At 47.0% G+C, this 15829-nt stretch overlaps 4 protein-coding genes across 4 annotated transcripts; 2 read left to right on the top strand and 2 right to left on the bottom strand.

Moving 5' to 3' along the window:
* Nucleotides 1–378: 378 nt before the first annotated feature.
* H6S33_002280 (uncharacterized protein) lies at nucleotides 379–4785 on the bottom strand (the record flags this gene model as incomplete). The annotated part of the gene is made up of 3 exons (XM_044833650.1): nucleotides 379–3566; nucleotides 3626–4165; nucleotides 4236–4785. The coding sequence occupies 3 exons, from the start codon at nucleotides 4783–4785 to the stop codon at nucleotides 379–381; spliced, it is 4278 nt and encodes a 1425-aa protein (XP_044693423.1).
* Nucleotides 4786–5873: 1088 nt separating this feature from the next.
* On the bottom strand, nucleotides 5874–6554 carry H6S33_002279 (uncharacterized protein; the record flags this gene model as incomplete). The annotated part of the gene is made up of 5 exons (XM_044833649.1): nucleotides 5874–5981; nucleotides 6125–6214; nucleotides 6286–6291; nucleotides 6370–6452; nucleotides 6509–6554. The coding sequence occupies 5 exons, from the start codon at nucleotides 6552–6554 to the stop codon at nucleotides 5874–5876; spliced, it is 333 nt and encodes a 110-aa protein (XP_044693422.1).
* A 1016-nt stretch (nucleotides 6555–7570) lies between these two features.
* On the top strand, nucleotides 7571–10981 carry H6S33_002278 (uncharacterized protein; the record flags this gene model as incomplete). The annotated part of the gene is made up of 6 exons (XM_044833648.1): nucleotides 7571–7863; nucleotides 7920–8019; nucleotides 8074–8680; nucleotides 8734–9491; nucleotides 9545–10622; nucleotides 10689–10981. The coding sequence occupies 6 exons, from the start codon at nucleotides 7571–7573 to the stop codon at nucleotides 10979–10981; spliced, it is 3129 nt and encodes a 1042-aa protein (XP_044693421.1).
* A 2598-nt stretch (nucleotides 10982–13579) lies between these two features.
* H6S33_002277 (uncharacterized protein) lies at nucleotides 13580–15043 on the top strand (the record flags this gene model as incomplete). Its single annotated transcript, XM_044833647.1, has 6 exons — nucleotides 13580–13660; nucleotides 13714–13780; nucleotides 13833–14192; nucleotides 14249–14393; nucleotides 14460–14874; nucleotides 14933–15043. 6 exons carry the CDS (start codon nucleotides 13580–13582, stop codon nucleotides 15041–15043), a joined length of 1179 nt encoding a protein of 392 aa, XP_044693420.1.
* Nucleotides 15044–15829: the final 786 nt, after the last annotated feature.

Raw genomic sequence — 15829 nt, 5'->3', positions numbered from 1 at the left:
TCATCTATTACCCCTTCAAATATCTACAGGACAACCAAATGGCCCGTATCTGCTTCGATCTCGCTTCGTCGCCAAGAATGATAGGTCATCACTCGGCCTTGGCGCCATAAGTCGCGAAATGATATTCTACTTATTATTTAATTATTAAAACTCCCTACTAGTCAATCCGATCACTCGTGGAGATTGAAGAGAAAACAGATATTTCTTTTGTGTTTAGTCACGCAGGTGTGACGTATTGCGATGTTTATTCAGCTAGTGTGTGGGGGTTAGGTGATAAAGGGAGAAGGTAGATATGTAATACCGGAGAGAGTGTGTAAAATACTGAAACGAAAAAAAACTGGAAAATAAAGCCTGCGTAAGAATCCCGCCACTTATTTTTTATCTTAATTCCAAATTAACCTCATCCAGTTCCTCCACCGAGCCCTCACACGGGTCCCTATCATATGTGATAGTTATACCAGTATAGCTCCTCTCCAGAACTTGAGCGACGAAGACCGCTGTACCGATGCTGAGTAGTCTGAGAAAGGCCTCAGAACCACCATCTTTAGACTTACGAATAGCAGCGTGTTCAAATTCGAGATTGCTGTGGTTCATGTGTCCCTCGATAATTCCGAGAAATTCTCCTAGCATGGTGCCGTTTGGTAACGACTCGATGTGCAAGCACCGGGTGCGAGAACCATGATGACCCAACGAGCGGATATTTTCCACGATGTCAGGTCTGATGTTTTCTGCAAAAACGACGCGCTGGTTCATTTCAACAGTAAGGCCAGGGGATTTGAGATAACTTTGATAGCTTTTGACTGAGTCCGGGTCGACGAATACAATTATTGCACTCGAAGTGTTGTATTCACTGTTTGGAGGCTTCAGATCGACGTGCTCCACCATTCCCCCACGGATGAAGCGGAAAAGACGAGCAACATGAAAAGTGCGAGGAAGATTCTTCAAATGAACTATACGATCAATCAAAGGAGGCTCTGGCCAAATATTTTCAATCTTCGGCTTTTCATCGGGAATATTAAGGGCTTCCGGCATCCTGCGAGCTTTTTTGGTGATGGCTTCGTTATATTCACGTGCCACTTCCTGTCCCCCATAGTTCCAATGAGCGCCTAGTGGGGGCTGTGAAGCCTTTGTGGAGAGGCCTACCCCCCAGTTGTCATAAGTGATCTGCTCAAGCATCGCTGGTGACGGAGTATCTTGGATAGCGCTCTTTTGGATCTGGGCCTTTTGTGGAATGATTTTGTCAGGAGCAATATTGGGATTGGATTCTCCAGGTGACTTTCGTGTTTTCTTCTTTGGGATTGAAAACCCTTTGAACGCAATAGAGATGTCTGCTACTGGAGGAGCACTGGCTGTGGCATGTGGGTTTCCTGGTAATTTTTCTACAGGAACGGGCTGACTTTTGTCATCAAACTGATTCCACAAAGCCACGATATCGGCACGGACATTCGTCGTCGGCTTCTTTGGAGCAGCAGTGCATGCAAGTGGTGCTGATCTGTTGAGCGCTTGTGATTTTATTGCTGGCGACGGGACTGCTGGCTTATCATTCCCAATTTCCTTTCCACCTGTCCAACAGCTAGGTGGTTCATTGCTTATTAAACCCCCACATGGATCTTTGTCATATGACACAGAAACTCTGGAATAGAGCGGCGAATATGTAGATAAATCTTTGCCTACTCTGAAAGCATACTGAATGCAGGAGAACCCAATGCGTACGAATACGCTAGTACTTGATAAATCCCGATCGGTTGAAGTTCCTTCGATAATATATTTTGTCTCAACGGCTGGCAAACCTAAGAGCTCCATAACATCTTCGATGAGCCTCATAACTCCTATGTCTCTGGGGAAATTACTGATTATTAGGCAACGAGTGATGCCGTGTTTCCATATGTTTTGAATCATATGCACGGGAATCTCGCACGAATGATTAGTCCATATGAACCCACGAAGGTTACACTGAATCAATCTTTCTTTCAAGGAAAACTGAGCCGCGGGGATCTCTGTATGCACAAAGAAGCCAATTCTGTGAATGTGATTGTAGAACCTCCTGGCAGCCTCGGGCTCCACGAAAACCAGTCGAGCCGACAAGTCATACGAATCAATGAGGGCTTTCTCAAGCAGTCCACCCCTGACCTGTCGAAGGAGGCTAGACAATGTGATATCATTCGGAAGATTATAAACAACCACTTCCCTGGTGTATTCGTAATTGTATATGCGATTATTATCCGAGAGGTGTGTTAGTGGCTCAGCAGGTGTTGATTTTAGAATGGAGACCAAAGGTTTATTCACGTCGACTTTAGTGGCCTGAGATTCGGGCTTCATCGGGTTCGAGGTTAATACGTCGCAAAAACGAATAGACTTTTTGTGATGGAGTTCGGGCTCCTCCAGACGGCTTGGTTCTTTTGGTGAAATTACCATTGGAGATGCAGTAGCTTTCGAGCCTCTACTCCTGAGTGCGGTAGGAGACGAAATTCTATGACTAGCCTTTGGCACTCTGTTAGGCATGTTTTGAGAGGCTTTGGTAACCTTTGCTTGTTTTTCTTTCGCTGAAAGGTTGACTGTAGGTGGAACGCTCGGAGAAGGTTTATTGATGACCGGAGTCTCCACAATTTTGGCCAAAGCTTCCTGAGTGTGGGTTTCAAGGCTAATTTTCGGTCTAGTTTGCGGCGTTTTATCAACGGTATGCTCTACCTTGCGAGAGGTAATGTCACCCTGACACCTCTCTTTCAGGGTTTGAAACTGCATCTCTTTGATTCCTGGAATTAGGATAGAACTTTCATCATTTCCTGGCTCATTCATAGCCTTTACTTGGTTCTTGGTGATATCAGATGCCTCAAGGTTGCCCCCCCCGCCTTTAGACTTTGGCATGAAAACAACATCATCCATAGGGTCAAAAGACGAAAGGATGCGCTCATTTTCAGATATGAACTTACTTGAGGGCTGAATGCGGGCGCTATCATCCATACCTGTCGGCTTAAGATGCATCCATTCAACTGACCTTTGAGACCGGATTATACGCCCTGCAGGACTTGTTAACGTAACGGGAATCAAGGGGGCCGTGTTATGACCATAGGGATCGGAGCTTCGTGGGGTTGAGGGATTAGAAAAAAGCTTCGAATGTGGGGAAATAGAGGATCCAGTTCCCGTGCAGCTGGCAGGAGATAACGCGGAGTCTTTTCGTCGCGCGACATAGGCGGCCTCCTGTGAAGTCCGAAGGTCCAGCATAGAAGCAGAAGACTGTGGTATATGTTGCCTGTCCTGAAATATTTCGTCCCTCTCATCTATTTCCGAATTTTTTTCCTCAAACAGATCAACTAAAACTTCATGACTGTTGGCCTTTTCTTTTGTTTTGGCAATAGCTTGCACCTTATAATTCATAGGGGTTTTGATTGTGCTCGTCGAGAAATGATCTCCAGTGACAGTTGAAGTACCATCTTCCCCCAGGTATCTAGATTCGGTTTTGATGTTGCCAATAGCCCGCGGGATATTTCCCGGCGAAGTTGGGGTAGGGGGGGTTTGAAAATTGCACAAACGAAGATTTGGTGTTGAATTGATTTCTTTTGCGAACTCTATTTAACCATTAGTAAAAAATCCTGACAATATTGCTAGAAGACAATTCCAGATATACCTTCCCACCCCTCTTCATCATCACTACAAGTACTCTCCTTTTCAATACCTTTCTCACTGGGCACAAGTCGAGTTTCTTTAGAGGCCGTTTCACGCTCAATTCCCCAGGCTGTCAGCGCCTCATCACTCCGAACGGTTTCAACATCGCTCAAAACATCATCCTGCTCAGGATCAAAATCCTCCGGGACATCATAGTTCAAGCGTCCACTGGACCTTGCACTGTTTCTCTGGTTTACCCAGAAATCTGTTGTTCCATATTGATCCTGCTCAACACTTGAAATAGCTTGGGCCTTGAGCGAGTTGTTTGAAGATCTTAGACGACTGGAATACTTGAATCCCGATTCTGATTCGCTAACCACACCAATATGGATATCGCCTTCATGGTCTGAATGCTTATTAACACCAACTTTTTGGTCTTCTGCTTCGACATGTTCACTATCTGAAAAAGCGTCCTCCACTTCGAAGATCCGAATCGTGCTGCAATCTGATACAGAATCGTCACTTTCATCCAGTGTAACATCATTCTCTGAAGCGGTGTTGTCTGCAAATTTATGCCAGAGAATATCAATAATCTGCAACCTGAAGAGACTGAGGTGTTATATTCGACTTACATGAAATGTCGGACGATGTTTCAAGCCCCACGCAGTCGAAGGATTCTTCTGGTTGTGAATTGGCCGGGACAATATCAGTCTTAGGCCCCTCAGTAGTAGCGGTTTGATCTGACGGCAAAGAAGAGACGGACACAGAATCATCAGCAACACTGCCATCATGTCGTACATTTGAGTCCGGGGATGGGACTGATGAAATTGAAGTAAGGCTTCCTGCTCCTATAATTAGTTCGATATTGTGACCGTTCCCAGTTGATGATGATGCATGGCCCTGGTAACTCCGGTAACTGACTGTTGCAGGAGGATTGAGGTGCATAGAGATGATGATATCCTTCAGCCTCTGATTCTCAATGGACAATCGCTCCATCTCATTTCTCACCCCCTCCCAATCCAATTGAGGAACAACAACTGTCCCTCGACTCACAGAGGGGTCTGGAGTGGATCTAAAGTGGTAGAAGAGTCTTCCAATCTGTAGGTTGTGAGGTGTTCCGAGCTCGTCCATGCTGCGCATGGCCGCCTGGTCATCGTTGTCCCCGCCGGTTTCACCTGACATTTTGATGATTGGGTCAGGATTTCGATGAAAGATGGGATGATATTTAATTGAAGTGGTTGGGGTGGTGAGGAGTGATGTTGCAAGCCTGGCTACGGAAGATTGCCACAAATTACCGTGCCGCGCACGATTGCGGTTCACTACATGCTATTATTTACCCCATGCGTCACTGCAAACTTAGCGGCTAGCCATCATTCAATGTCGTCCCTTCACATGAGCATATTTTTGAATAGTTTGAATCTTCTGTATTCTCACCCAGAGAATCAGAGGGTGTTGTATCTCAACTCTATTTGTGCCAATCGATGCCAAATGAAACTCGAGTGATATATCATGAAACACGCGCTGGCTAACATGCATACTTGGATGTAAGTATCAGAAACACTATTTCGTTGGAAACCTTCCCCATACACCTGTAAACATTTTTGTAAGTATTTGAGCTTTTGAACCCATACACAACATTTAAGTCATACAAGACTTATACAGTTACTTTGAAATAATGATCGGTCTTGGTTGTAGTGTCTGGCGTCCGAGCTCCTGCGCCTCTCTGGTCCCGCATTTCGGCGGGCATCGATTATCCTGCGCCGCCGATTTTTGGCAGCTATGAATCACCGTTATAAAAGGGTATTACATGCAGTATCTAAAATAATTTAGGTTTCGGCCCTTTTTCGCGCCCTGCGAGGTTGCATTTAGCTCTTTCACATCGTAAATCTTAAACCGTACATAGAATTGCTGACGAGTCAACCAAATTTCTCCCGTGAGCTACATGACATCATGTTCAGAGATCAGCAGTTGGGGTGGGGGGGAGGTGGTCTTATCGATAATAAAGAGACGCAAAAAAATATGTGGTGGAAGGGGTCCCGTGAGGGGTGCAGGAGGGCAGTGAGAGAGCATATGCAATTGCGCAAGCTAAATGCGTATAGAATCCTGGATGATTTCTCAATCAAAGAAGGTGCGAATCGATAACTTCAGGAGGTAATACCGGTGCATCGAATCAATAGGGAAAGTTGCTTTTCGTAAAGAGGGTTTTGGAAATTTGGTTTGATGGCGTGAAGGGAAAGAGAGATCTATTCAGAAAAAGAGCCAGAAATTTCTCAGAAGCTTCTATTTTGCAGAGGATTGGACCTAGGGTCTAGTGGATTATAAAGTGGTTCCTTGCTAGGAATTATACTAGGAGCTAAGCGCTCAATGAGAGAGACCCTCTAGAGCATGCAAATACCTACTGTTTTAGCACCGGGCAGTAAGATATACGAGCTGAGGGGGTAATGATGCGTCGACTTGTCTCAAGGCGAAGCACAAAGCTTTCTTGGCTTTATTAATCATACTGCGTGGGGAGAATAAAGACCTTGAGTAGTAGGGGATGTCGCTTCTGCCTAGCTAAAGGACCATGAAAAACGCAAACAGTCGACTTCCGCCCAATTATCTGACATCCAGGCTGGTACAACGTCGGTATCGGAGCAACGTTTGTTGAGCTGGGGCACAGCGGGTAAAGAGGGACCAAACCACCTTCGCCTAAAACCTCGAGTGACTGTCCATGACTATGTCACCGCTGCATGGACCACCGTCGATACCAGCTATCATAATATCTACATCCCCAACCAAGGCCTTCAATATAACCTCGCCCCCTCCCGGGCCAAAGTCCCTCCTTTCAGCTCTTCTCTCAGCCCTCTTCTCTGGGAACTCGGCAGGTTGAGTTAACACAGCCCGCATAACTGTCAAAATGTCATACCATGAGGTTCCGAGATTGCCGATTGCCGTTGTTTCCACGCACCCATCCGGGGTGGTTAATTAGGTAAACCAACGGGGATCGAAGTGCAGGAGATCCCCGACTTGGCGGTCTTAAGCTTAATTTATTTTATTTTCTGGAAGGCCATCCATGAGCTTTGAGGGGTGATTCGTGTTTGAAGGGGCGTGGAAGGGGCCGGTGGTAACGAGTGAGTGCGAGTCTGGTATCTGAGGAAGTTTGGGGTTTATTATAACTCACCATCAGGCGTGCTGATGCTATTGATCTGTGTTCAAAGCCATGTGTTCCCTGCCGGGGAACCATTCCAGTAAATACAGTGAAGCATCGTGTGAAGTTGTTGGTGGTTGCTCAAGGGCTAAATGCCGGTCGCCAAGTTGAGCCGTTACGCGTCACAGACTGGGCGTAGCTGTGCCAATGTAACTCCTCGGAAACGGCCAATAACACGAAATAGGTTTTTATTGATTACTATGACGTCCACGCACACATCGAAGCAGAAATCAAGACTTATGGAATGAGATTCAACGGTTTCGGATGTAATTCGTAAATCGGGAAGGTAACAGTGGCAGAAAATCTGTTTAGTTACTGGTGGACTGTGCCTTGTTGGAGAGCAGCCACGTAACGACTGTTTCTTTGGTTTCTTGGGAAACATATTCACCCAGTAGATATCCGGTAACAATGGTACTACATGTATGTACCCTGCCTCAGTTTATCGGAAATGACGACTTCGGATTTGGCAAATGGGCTAAAATATCCCACGCTGTCTCAAGCGTCCGTGTTCTGTCTTGGCTCAGTCACTGAACTGAACTTGGGGGCCTGCAAGATTTGTGGAGATGCAGTAGTATACAAACTAGAGGACAATTGCAGTCGCATCCATCATAAGTGTACTTGCCAATCTTGGTACTTACGGGTTACAAAGTCTTCTTCGGAATAGTATGTCTTCCTTCATCCCTTCTATATTTTCCGTCCGCCAGTCAATTGAGTTTTTTAGCATCCTCCCCAGCGCAAAACCCTACGGGAAAAAGAACAAGAAGAAGATATCAACTGTCCATGGCCACCGCTGCTACCACAACCACAACTGACCAAAACCGTAACTCTGAAGACAATGATATAGGACACCGTACGATCAGGGCTCGACATCGGCGAAATACTTCAGCGATAGAACAGGATCCTCGCTTCTATTCAGGGAGGAATCCGGTTCCGCGGATCGAGTCGTTGTGGACAGATGTATACGCAAATGAAAGAGAAAGCAGCCCAGAGGACAACGGGAAGAGGGAAGAAGAGCGAAAGAGAAAAGTAGTAGAGAACTCAAAGAAAGTAGTAGATCCTATAACGGGAAGAAGGTGAGTTTTTCTTCTGCGGAGTGGTAGTGCTCTGGATGCGGGTTCTAACAAGGCAGTGTCCAAATATGTGACGCAAAATATGCACCACCCCCAGAAATCGAGAAAACACACCCAGAAGTACACCCACCACAAGCATGGCACCAGTTCATGGAAGAGGTGAGTTTGCGTGTGAAAATGAGGCGAGTATTGAAATTTGACTAATAACCATAGCTCCGCGACCTAACCCTGAAATATATCGTCTTTGTAATGACCACCTTCATCATCCTCAATGGCTGTCTCCCTCTGCCATACTCGATCTCCATTTTCATCACCATCGCCGGTGGTGTAACCTGGTGGAGAAATGTTGAGAGCGTCTGGACGGACATCATCCACAACGCGCAAACCACCCAAGGAATCGACCGCATGCACATTCAGGGCACTGAAGGAAACGAGTCTGCTGAATGGCTCAACGGGACCATAGCGAAACTGTGGCCTCAAGTCAACGCAGATCTTTTTTCATCGATGGTGGATCTTCTCGAGGATGTGATGCAGGCATCGATACCATCGATTGTGAATGAGGTAAAGGTCACAAATGTGGGGCAGGGAACGAATCCCATCAGAATTTTATCACTGAGATGGTTAAATGAAAGCGAAGTTCCGGGTGGCCCGACGGAGTGGTTGAATGAGCAGGAAGAAGTGGGAGAGTGGGCGGCATTGGAAGTTGCATTTGCGTATAGGGCGAGCCCGAGTGGTTCAAGCGCTGCAAGCAAGGCGAAAAATGCAAATCTGTTGATACACCTCACGTTTGGTGTGAAGGGGGTGATGGGAACACCGATACGTATGCAAGATTTCCGGCATCAATATACTGAATATTGCTAATGCTCGATATAGCGGTTTGGGTTGAGCTTCGGGGATGCACAGGGATATGCCGTGTAAAAATTCAACTAATTCCAGATCCACCATTCGTCAAGCTAGCCACATTCTCCTTTATGGGTATGCCCAAAATCGAGATCGCTGCCGTCCCACTCAATCAGCGTTTCTTCAACGTCATGAACCTCCCCGTGATCTCAGACTTTATCAACAGTTCCATCAAAACTGCCGCAAAGGAATTCGTCGCTCCCTCAAACTACACACTAGACCTCTCCAAAATCTTAGTTGGCGAAGACACCAAGAAAGCGCTTCTCGCAATTGGCGTATTGGTGGTTCACATCAACTGTGCTGAGGCTATCAGGGCTGCGGATATCAACGGGAAGAGTGATTGTTATGTTACATTAAGCTACTCGAAATACGCAAAGCCGTTGTGGAGCACGAGGATTATTTTTGGTGATTTGAACCCTGTATGGGATGAGACTGCAGTGCTTCTGGTGAACGCAGATGAAGTTAAAGCGTCAGAGAAGTTGAGTGTGACACTGTGGGATTCGGATAGGTTTACGGCGGATGATATTGTTGGGAGGACTGAGGTGGATGTGACAGAATTGGTGAGGAACCGGGGACAATTGAGCAAGAGGAGAGATAGACTTCAGGGATTTAAGGATGGGCACTATATGCCAGGCCATATCAATTGGTCCGTAGTCTTTCATGGAAAGCGAGATATGAATCAAGACCTAGCTACTAGTGGTGTTGATGAGAGACTTCCGGGGGATTTCGAGGTTTGCCCTATTCTCATGGCGTGTATTAAAACCTGAAACTAAACATTTCACAGGAATCTGAGGAATTCAAGTCCAAAAACAGTAAAGTCGACTCTGAACAAGAAACCAGGGTTGGCTATATTCCACCTGACCCTGCCTTTCCCGCCGGTATTCTTTCTATTCAAATACACAACATTATTGCCCTTGAACGACATAGCACCACCGGCTCTAAAGGTCGCCCTGCATCCCGCAGGGGTGGCTCCTCCAACATGGAAGAAGAGGAAGCCGATAACCTACCCTCCGCCTACTGCTCAATCATTCTCGACCAAGAGAAGATCTACAAAACCCGTGTAAAGCCGATGACCAGTAAACCATTTTTTAATGCCGGAACCGAGCGCTTCGTTAGGGATTTCAAAGCAAGTACAGTACTGATCGTAGTGTCTGATTCAAGAATGAGAGAGATAGACCCTATTTTAGGCGTCGTGGAATTCAAGCTAAAGGATGTCCTCAAAAACTCTAGCATGATTAGTAGATACTACCCCATGCAGGGCGGAATTGGATATGGAAAGATCCGTGTCTCGCTACTATTTAGATCAATCGACGCACAGCTTCCGAGGCCACTTCTTGGATCTAGCGTTGGCACGATCCGGATCATATCAAAGCACATTTCCTCAGCTGGAATTACTGATAAGGAAGTCCGAGAAGCAGACTACATCACCTTCCAGACCCCACTTGTCTCCAAACGTGCGCCCCAAAGCGAAAACAACAACGGTTGGAGCCCAGTTGGATCATCAAGAACAGGATTCGGACTCGGTGTTCGGAACAGACACTCGGTCCCACTAATTCTCTACTTCCGCCGAGACTCGAAACTCCGCCGGGATAAAACTTATGCGGCAGCAGTTTTGTGGCTGAAGGATATCCCAGACGAGGAGGACACAACAGTGAAACTAGATGTATACCAACCACAGGATCTAGACGGGTTCATCCAAAACTGCGGAGTGGAGGGTCAGGTACAGAAGCGCTGGGGAAAACACGTCGGGCACGTCGAACTAGTTGTACGTTTCCACCGGGGGCTAGCAATGAACTCGCGCGCCCATTTGCGTGCCGCGGAGCAGGAGAAGGACTTTGCGGATGTCGTGGAGGCACAGCAATGTATTACCCGAGACGATCCAAATGTCACGGACTCGTCGGCATCCTCTGACTCTGAAGGTGGGACAGGCTCTTCACGCGTTGACGGCGCTGGCGGCGGCGAGGATGACGACGAAGACACTAGCGAGGTCTCAAGCGACGAGGGTGGTGAGACTGGCGGTATCGGTGGGCTAAAGAGGCGGTTTTCGAAGAAAAGGGATATGCAGAGGGAGCTACACAAGAGGGAGAGAGGTGTGATGCAGTGGAAAGGTGCGAGGACACTGGCATGGGTGGGGAAGGGCGTGAAGGACGCAGGGAAAGGCGTGAAGGGGCATTTTAAGATGGAGCCGAGAAGACCTAATGTCGAGACGGAGGTTCCGTAATCATTCTTTTTTCTCTTTTTTCTTTTGTTTTTGGGGTGGTGTTGCTGGCGTTACTTTAAGAACTACTAAGGGCGTTTATATATTTTGAGTTGTTTTGAGCTATTTCTAGTTGGATATCAGTCTGTCGGCGAGGTGGGAATTGACCCGGCCCTCTATTGAGAGGGCACACATAACTACATACGTAGCTTTAATTATGCCTGCAAATAACTTGCGGTTTCATTTGTTTAATTTTATTTTGTGTAAAGCATTTAGCTACGTGTAGATCTATAGATGCCATTGGATCAATATCGAGTGTACATGTATTTGTAGCATTTTGAGAGAATATGATGACATAACCTCACCTACTATCACTCGAGCTCAAGAGCCTAACATCCGTGACACCCTGCAAAGAATAGACTTCCAAACAAGAGAGAAATGATGACTGAAGTTAGAACTCAGCCTCTAGTCGAGCGCTTCTAGAATTATATATCAAATTCTACTAGGCAGGAAAGAAACACACCCACGCAACTGGCCATACATAGATGTTTGTAGTTGCAGTTATATAATGTATGTATACATACAGCCACTCAGCAAAAGTGTTCGTGATTTAGTTTTAATGTCAGTGCGCAGTGTGGCGCACCCGTAATGTTGATGTTATTAAAGTTGAGATTCAAAACAACGAAAAATATATAATATAGTTCGTGACTATATATAAAAAAAAGATAGGTCATTGATCTTATTCTTCATTGATTCCTGGCGCCATTGATCACCGGGAAAGTCTTCTCTTGGTTTTTTTTTTTGATGGTCCGCCACGGTTACCTATGGAGAAATGTCTCACTCCGAAATCGGAATCACGAACACTTTTGCAGAGTGGCTGTATATATGTACGATAGAGTTTAAGGGTGTTGTGGCGGAGACGTGGTATCAGTATGACATCAAGGGAAAGCTACAATGCCAAAAAAGGGTATGGATTCGCTACGTTATTCCCGCTAATGCGCTAGTAATGCAGCAAGAATACGGCATTACTACGGTATTCTTTTTGTAATGCCAGTTTAATTCCGTATTATTCACTAAATCCCGTAGTCATACAGTACTGATTTCACCCCGTTTTTTTCGTAACGTAGTAGAGGTTCCCGCCGAACCTCCTAACAGAATTATCATCCATGATATTTCCATTGAAATACCTTCTATAGATACGACCACTCGAGATGAGCAGACAACACCCTGGGTACGGACGAGCGGTGACATCGGGACTGGCCGTCTGAGGACCCGAATGCCATCTAGTCGAGGCCCACGTGCGCTGGCACCCCAGCTGCAAAAAATATCCGGGCAAAATCGATAGTGGGGTTCACGAATCGAATCTGATGTGGGGTAAAACAGGCCGGTGGGGTGCAGGTTGTTTACGACATGCAACAATATAATATAAGTTTTCTCCCGATGATCTGAGCCTATTCAGCCTCCCTGGCCGGGCGATGGGAGAAGTATGTAATGAGACCGCATATGAATCTGGACGAGGTCTGTTGCGATATAATGAAAGTATCTTGCTCGTACATAGTGACTTCTACCGGGAGGGTACAATCTACATCTCCTAATATATAAAAGGTCAGGACGAAAAGGAATTTCGCAAATGGCGGGTGATGATTGGCCTTGCACCCAGGCTCCCTACATAGAACGATAAGGGTGTACTGGAATATAATATGCTGGAATAGCTTTTTAATAAAATGATTGTTTTGTTTACTCCGCCCGGGAAAGTACTTCCAAAGGCAAAAAGGTTCCAGGCCAGAGTAGCAGGGAAAAGAGAAACGTAAGGCTTTATTTCATTCACCAACCTGGTTTGAATTGATAGTATAAATTGAGATTGGGCATCATGAAATGATTCCGGTTGGTAACAAACGGGAAAACCTCTAGTATAGGTATGTGTGCTCAGCTCGCTCGTCCTAGACCGCTAGTAGTACAGTACAGCCAGGTGCGCGCTCGGCCCCATCGAGTGACCACTCGTGATTAATATAGCTAACGAACCACCACACAGGTCCGAGAGCGCCGATCAGGAGTTGTGGTGTGTTAATAACCCTTCGATACAGGATACACGCCTGCACCGTTAATTTAAGGATCAATCATACTATACTAAAGCCGAAACTCGCAGGGTTGTGGCGCTTGCGCACGGTGGCGGTGCGGGGTCTACTAATGTTTACCATACTCGTATTTGATTGTATATATTACCTACATGCACCTCTACCTCTAATAAAACCCTACTAATTAACTAAAGGCAAGCCACAGTAATAATGTTTCCTGTCTTAGGGCTATGTACCCCAGACAGACCGCGGCGCCAATTGCAACCACTCAACTTAGGCTCAATTGGTCGCCCACTCCGATGGCTCCGTGCAGCCTAAGCTCCACTCCGGAACCCCGTCCCGGTACCTGCAGAGTCCTATCTAATATCCTCTCGGACTTTTCGGGGTACCTGCTGGGGATGTTTGATGTTGATATAGTGGGTTGAGCTTGATATAATAAATTAAGTTGAACTTGGTATATAAGTACCATCTGCCAATCCCTCTGTGTTGGGTCTTCTCTGTTCAGTAACAGCTTTGGAACTCTTCATCTCATCCCAAAGAGACAATAATGGTTGTTGCACACTTTCTTCTCGGAGCGGCCGTGCTGGCCACTGCTGTCAATGGTCAGGCCGCACTATGGGGCCAATGTGTAAGCCTCCCCCGAAGCCTGAAAACTAGAAGCCCTACTAACACCACCTCCAGGGCGGTGTTACCTGGACTGGAGCAACCACTTGCGTCTCCGGCGCCACCTGCACTAAGATAAACGACTGTAAGCTTCCCCCCTCCTCACTATCCCCGCTGCCCTTCTAACACAAGGCCAGACTACTCCCAATGTATCGCCGGAACCGCAACCACCACCGCCGTCGCCTCATCAACAACCTCCACGGCAGCTAGCGCTAGCCCGGGCCTCAACACCCTCGCCGTGGCCAAGGGAAAGACGTACTTTGGCTCCGCGACGGACAACGGCGAGCTCAGCGACGCGGCATATACGACTATCCTGAAGAATAGCAAGGAGTTCGGAGTGATCACTCCCGGGAACAGCATGAAGTGGGATGCGACAGAAGGCACGCGCGGGACCTTTACGCTCACGAATGGAGAGACCATTGTGAAATTTGCGGAGGCCAATGGGCAGAAGGTGCGCGGGCATACGTTGGTGTGGCACTCGCAGCTGCCAAGTTGGGGTATGTATTTCTCCGAGTGGTAGTGGGGATGAGACTAATTGTTGTGTGGTGAATAGTTAGCAGCGGTGGATTCAGTGCGGCGGAGTTGACGGAGATTATTCAGACGCATGTGACGAAGTTGGTGACGAACTGGAAGGGCAGGATCCTGCACTGGGATGTCGTCAATGAAATTTTCAATGACGATGGCACATACCGTACCAGGTATATTCGCTGCCCTTACATATATCTCACTCCCTCTTGATACTAACACCGAATCCAAACCCACAGCGTGTTCTACAATACCCTCGGTGAAGAGTTCGTCTCCATCGCGTTCAAAGCCGCGCGCGCCGCGGACCCCGCCGCAAAGCTCTACATCAACGACTACAACATCGACGGCACCGGCGCAAAGTCAACCGCCATGTACAACCTCGTGCAGAAGCTGCTTGCCGCCGGTGTGCCCATCGATGGTATCGGTGTCCAGGCGCATCTCATCTCCGGTAGCGTACCAAGCACGCTCGCGACTAACTGGGCCAGCTTTGCATCGCTGGGCGTGGATGTGGCCATCACGGAGTTGGACATTAGGATGACGACGCCGTCGGATGCGACGAAGCTTGCGCAGCAGGCGACGGATTATGGGACAGTCGTGAAGGCGTGTGTGAGTGTGCCAAGATGTGTCGGGGTCACGATTTGGGATTATACGGATGTGAGTTTCCTTTCTTTGTTGAATGGGTGTTGAAGAGTTACTGACGGTAGTGGTGTAGAAATATTCGTGGATTCCGAGTGTGTTCTCGGGACAAGGAGCTGCTCTCCCATGGGATGAGTCGTTGGTTAAGAAGCCCGCCTATGCGGCGATTGCGTCGGCGTTGGCTTAGAGGGAGGTGGAGGTTTGTGCGAGTGATATATTATGACGCCAATCCCGTCGGTGATGCGGCAATATCAAAATCTATCAACGTTATGAAACCAATTATCATTGTTTATAGGAGCTTACGAATAAGAACTTCTCAAGCCCAAGCTAAGTCTCCACTGTGAAGCCTCTCAGTAGCATTGCCAAGATCCGGTTTGCCAAATGTTCTGAAAAAGTCAATCCAGAGGTTGATGTGTCCCATTAGTCTCCATGGTTGGCAGCTTCAACGATTTTTAATCACGATGTTAGGGTAAAAATCCGTGAATGATCCATAAGAGTGTTTAAAGTAATTATGCCACTGATTGGTCGTGACAAGCTTGAAGTATAAAACACCATATACGTGTATTCTGTAGTTTTCTTGGCACATGTATCTACTACTAGCGGGACACATGTGTCCGCATCAATTGACCATCGATTCTAGGCGGTCCTTGTCAGTCACAAACATAGGTATCTACAACTGCTGTTGAAGATGACGGGCGGATACCTGGCTCTAAGAGGCTAGTAAAGTATTTAACGGATCGACTCTACCAAACCTCTTAATGAAATCATCTATGTGATTTTCTTATCGAAAAACCTCCTAAGCCAAGCGATTGCATCAATTACACCCATACACAGAGGACCGAGATTCAAGAGTTCCAGATCTACGCACTCGATCCTTGATATCCAACTCGCTGCAAGCCGTGGCCGTCAATCTACCACCGGGAACTAAGGTACATGACGTTGGTGTGATGTTAGTGTGATTTATTTACCCACA

The sequence above is a fragment of the Morchella sextelata genome (assembly GCF_020137385.1).
Source record: "Morchella sextelata strain SCLS chromosome Unknown scls_12, whole genome shotgun sequence".
In the NCBI taxonomy this organism is placed as follows: domain Eukaryota; kingdom Fungi; phylum Ascomycota; class Pezizomycetes; order Pezizales; family Morchellaceae; genus Morchella; species Morchella sextelata.
The sequence above is the reverse complement of the archived record's forward strand: the minus strand, read 5'-3'. Positions and strand labels throughout refer to the sequence as shown.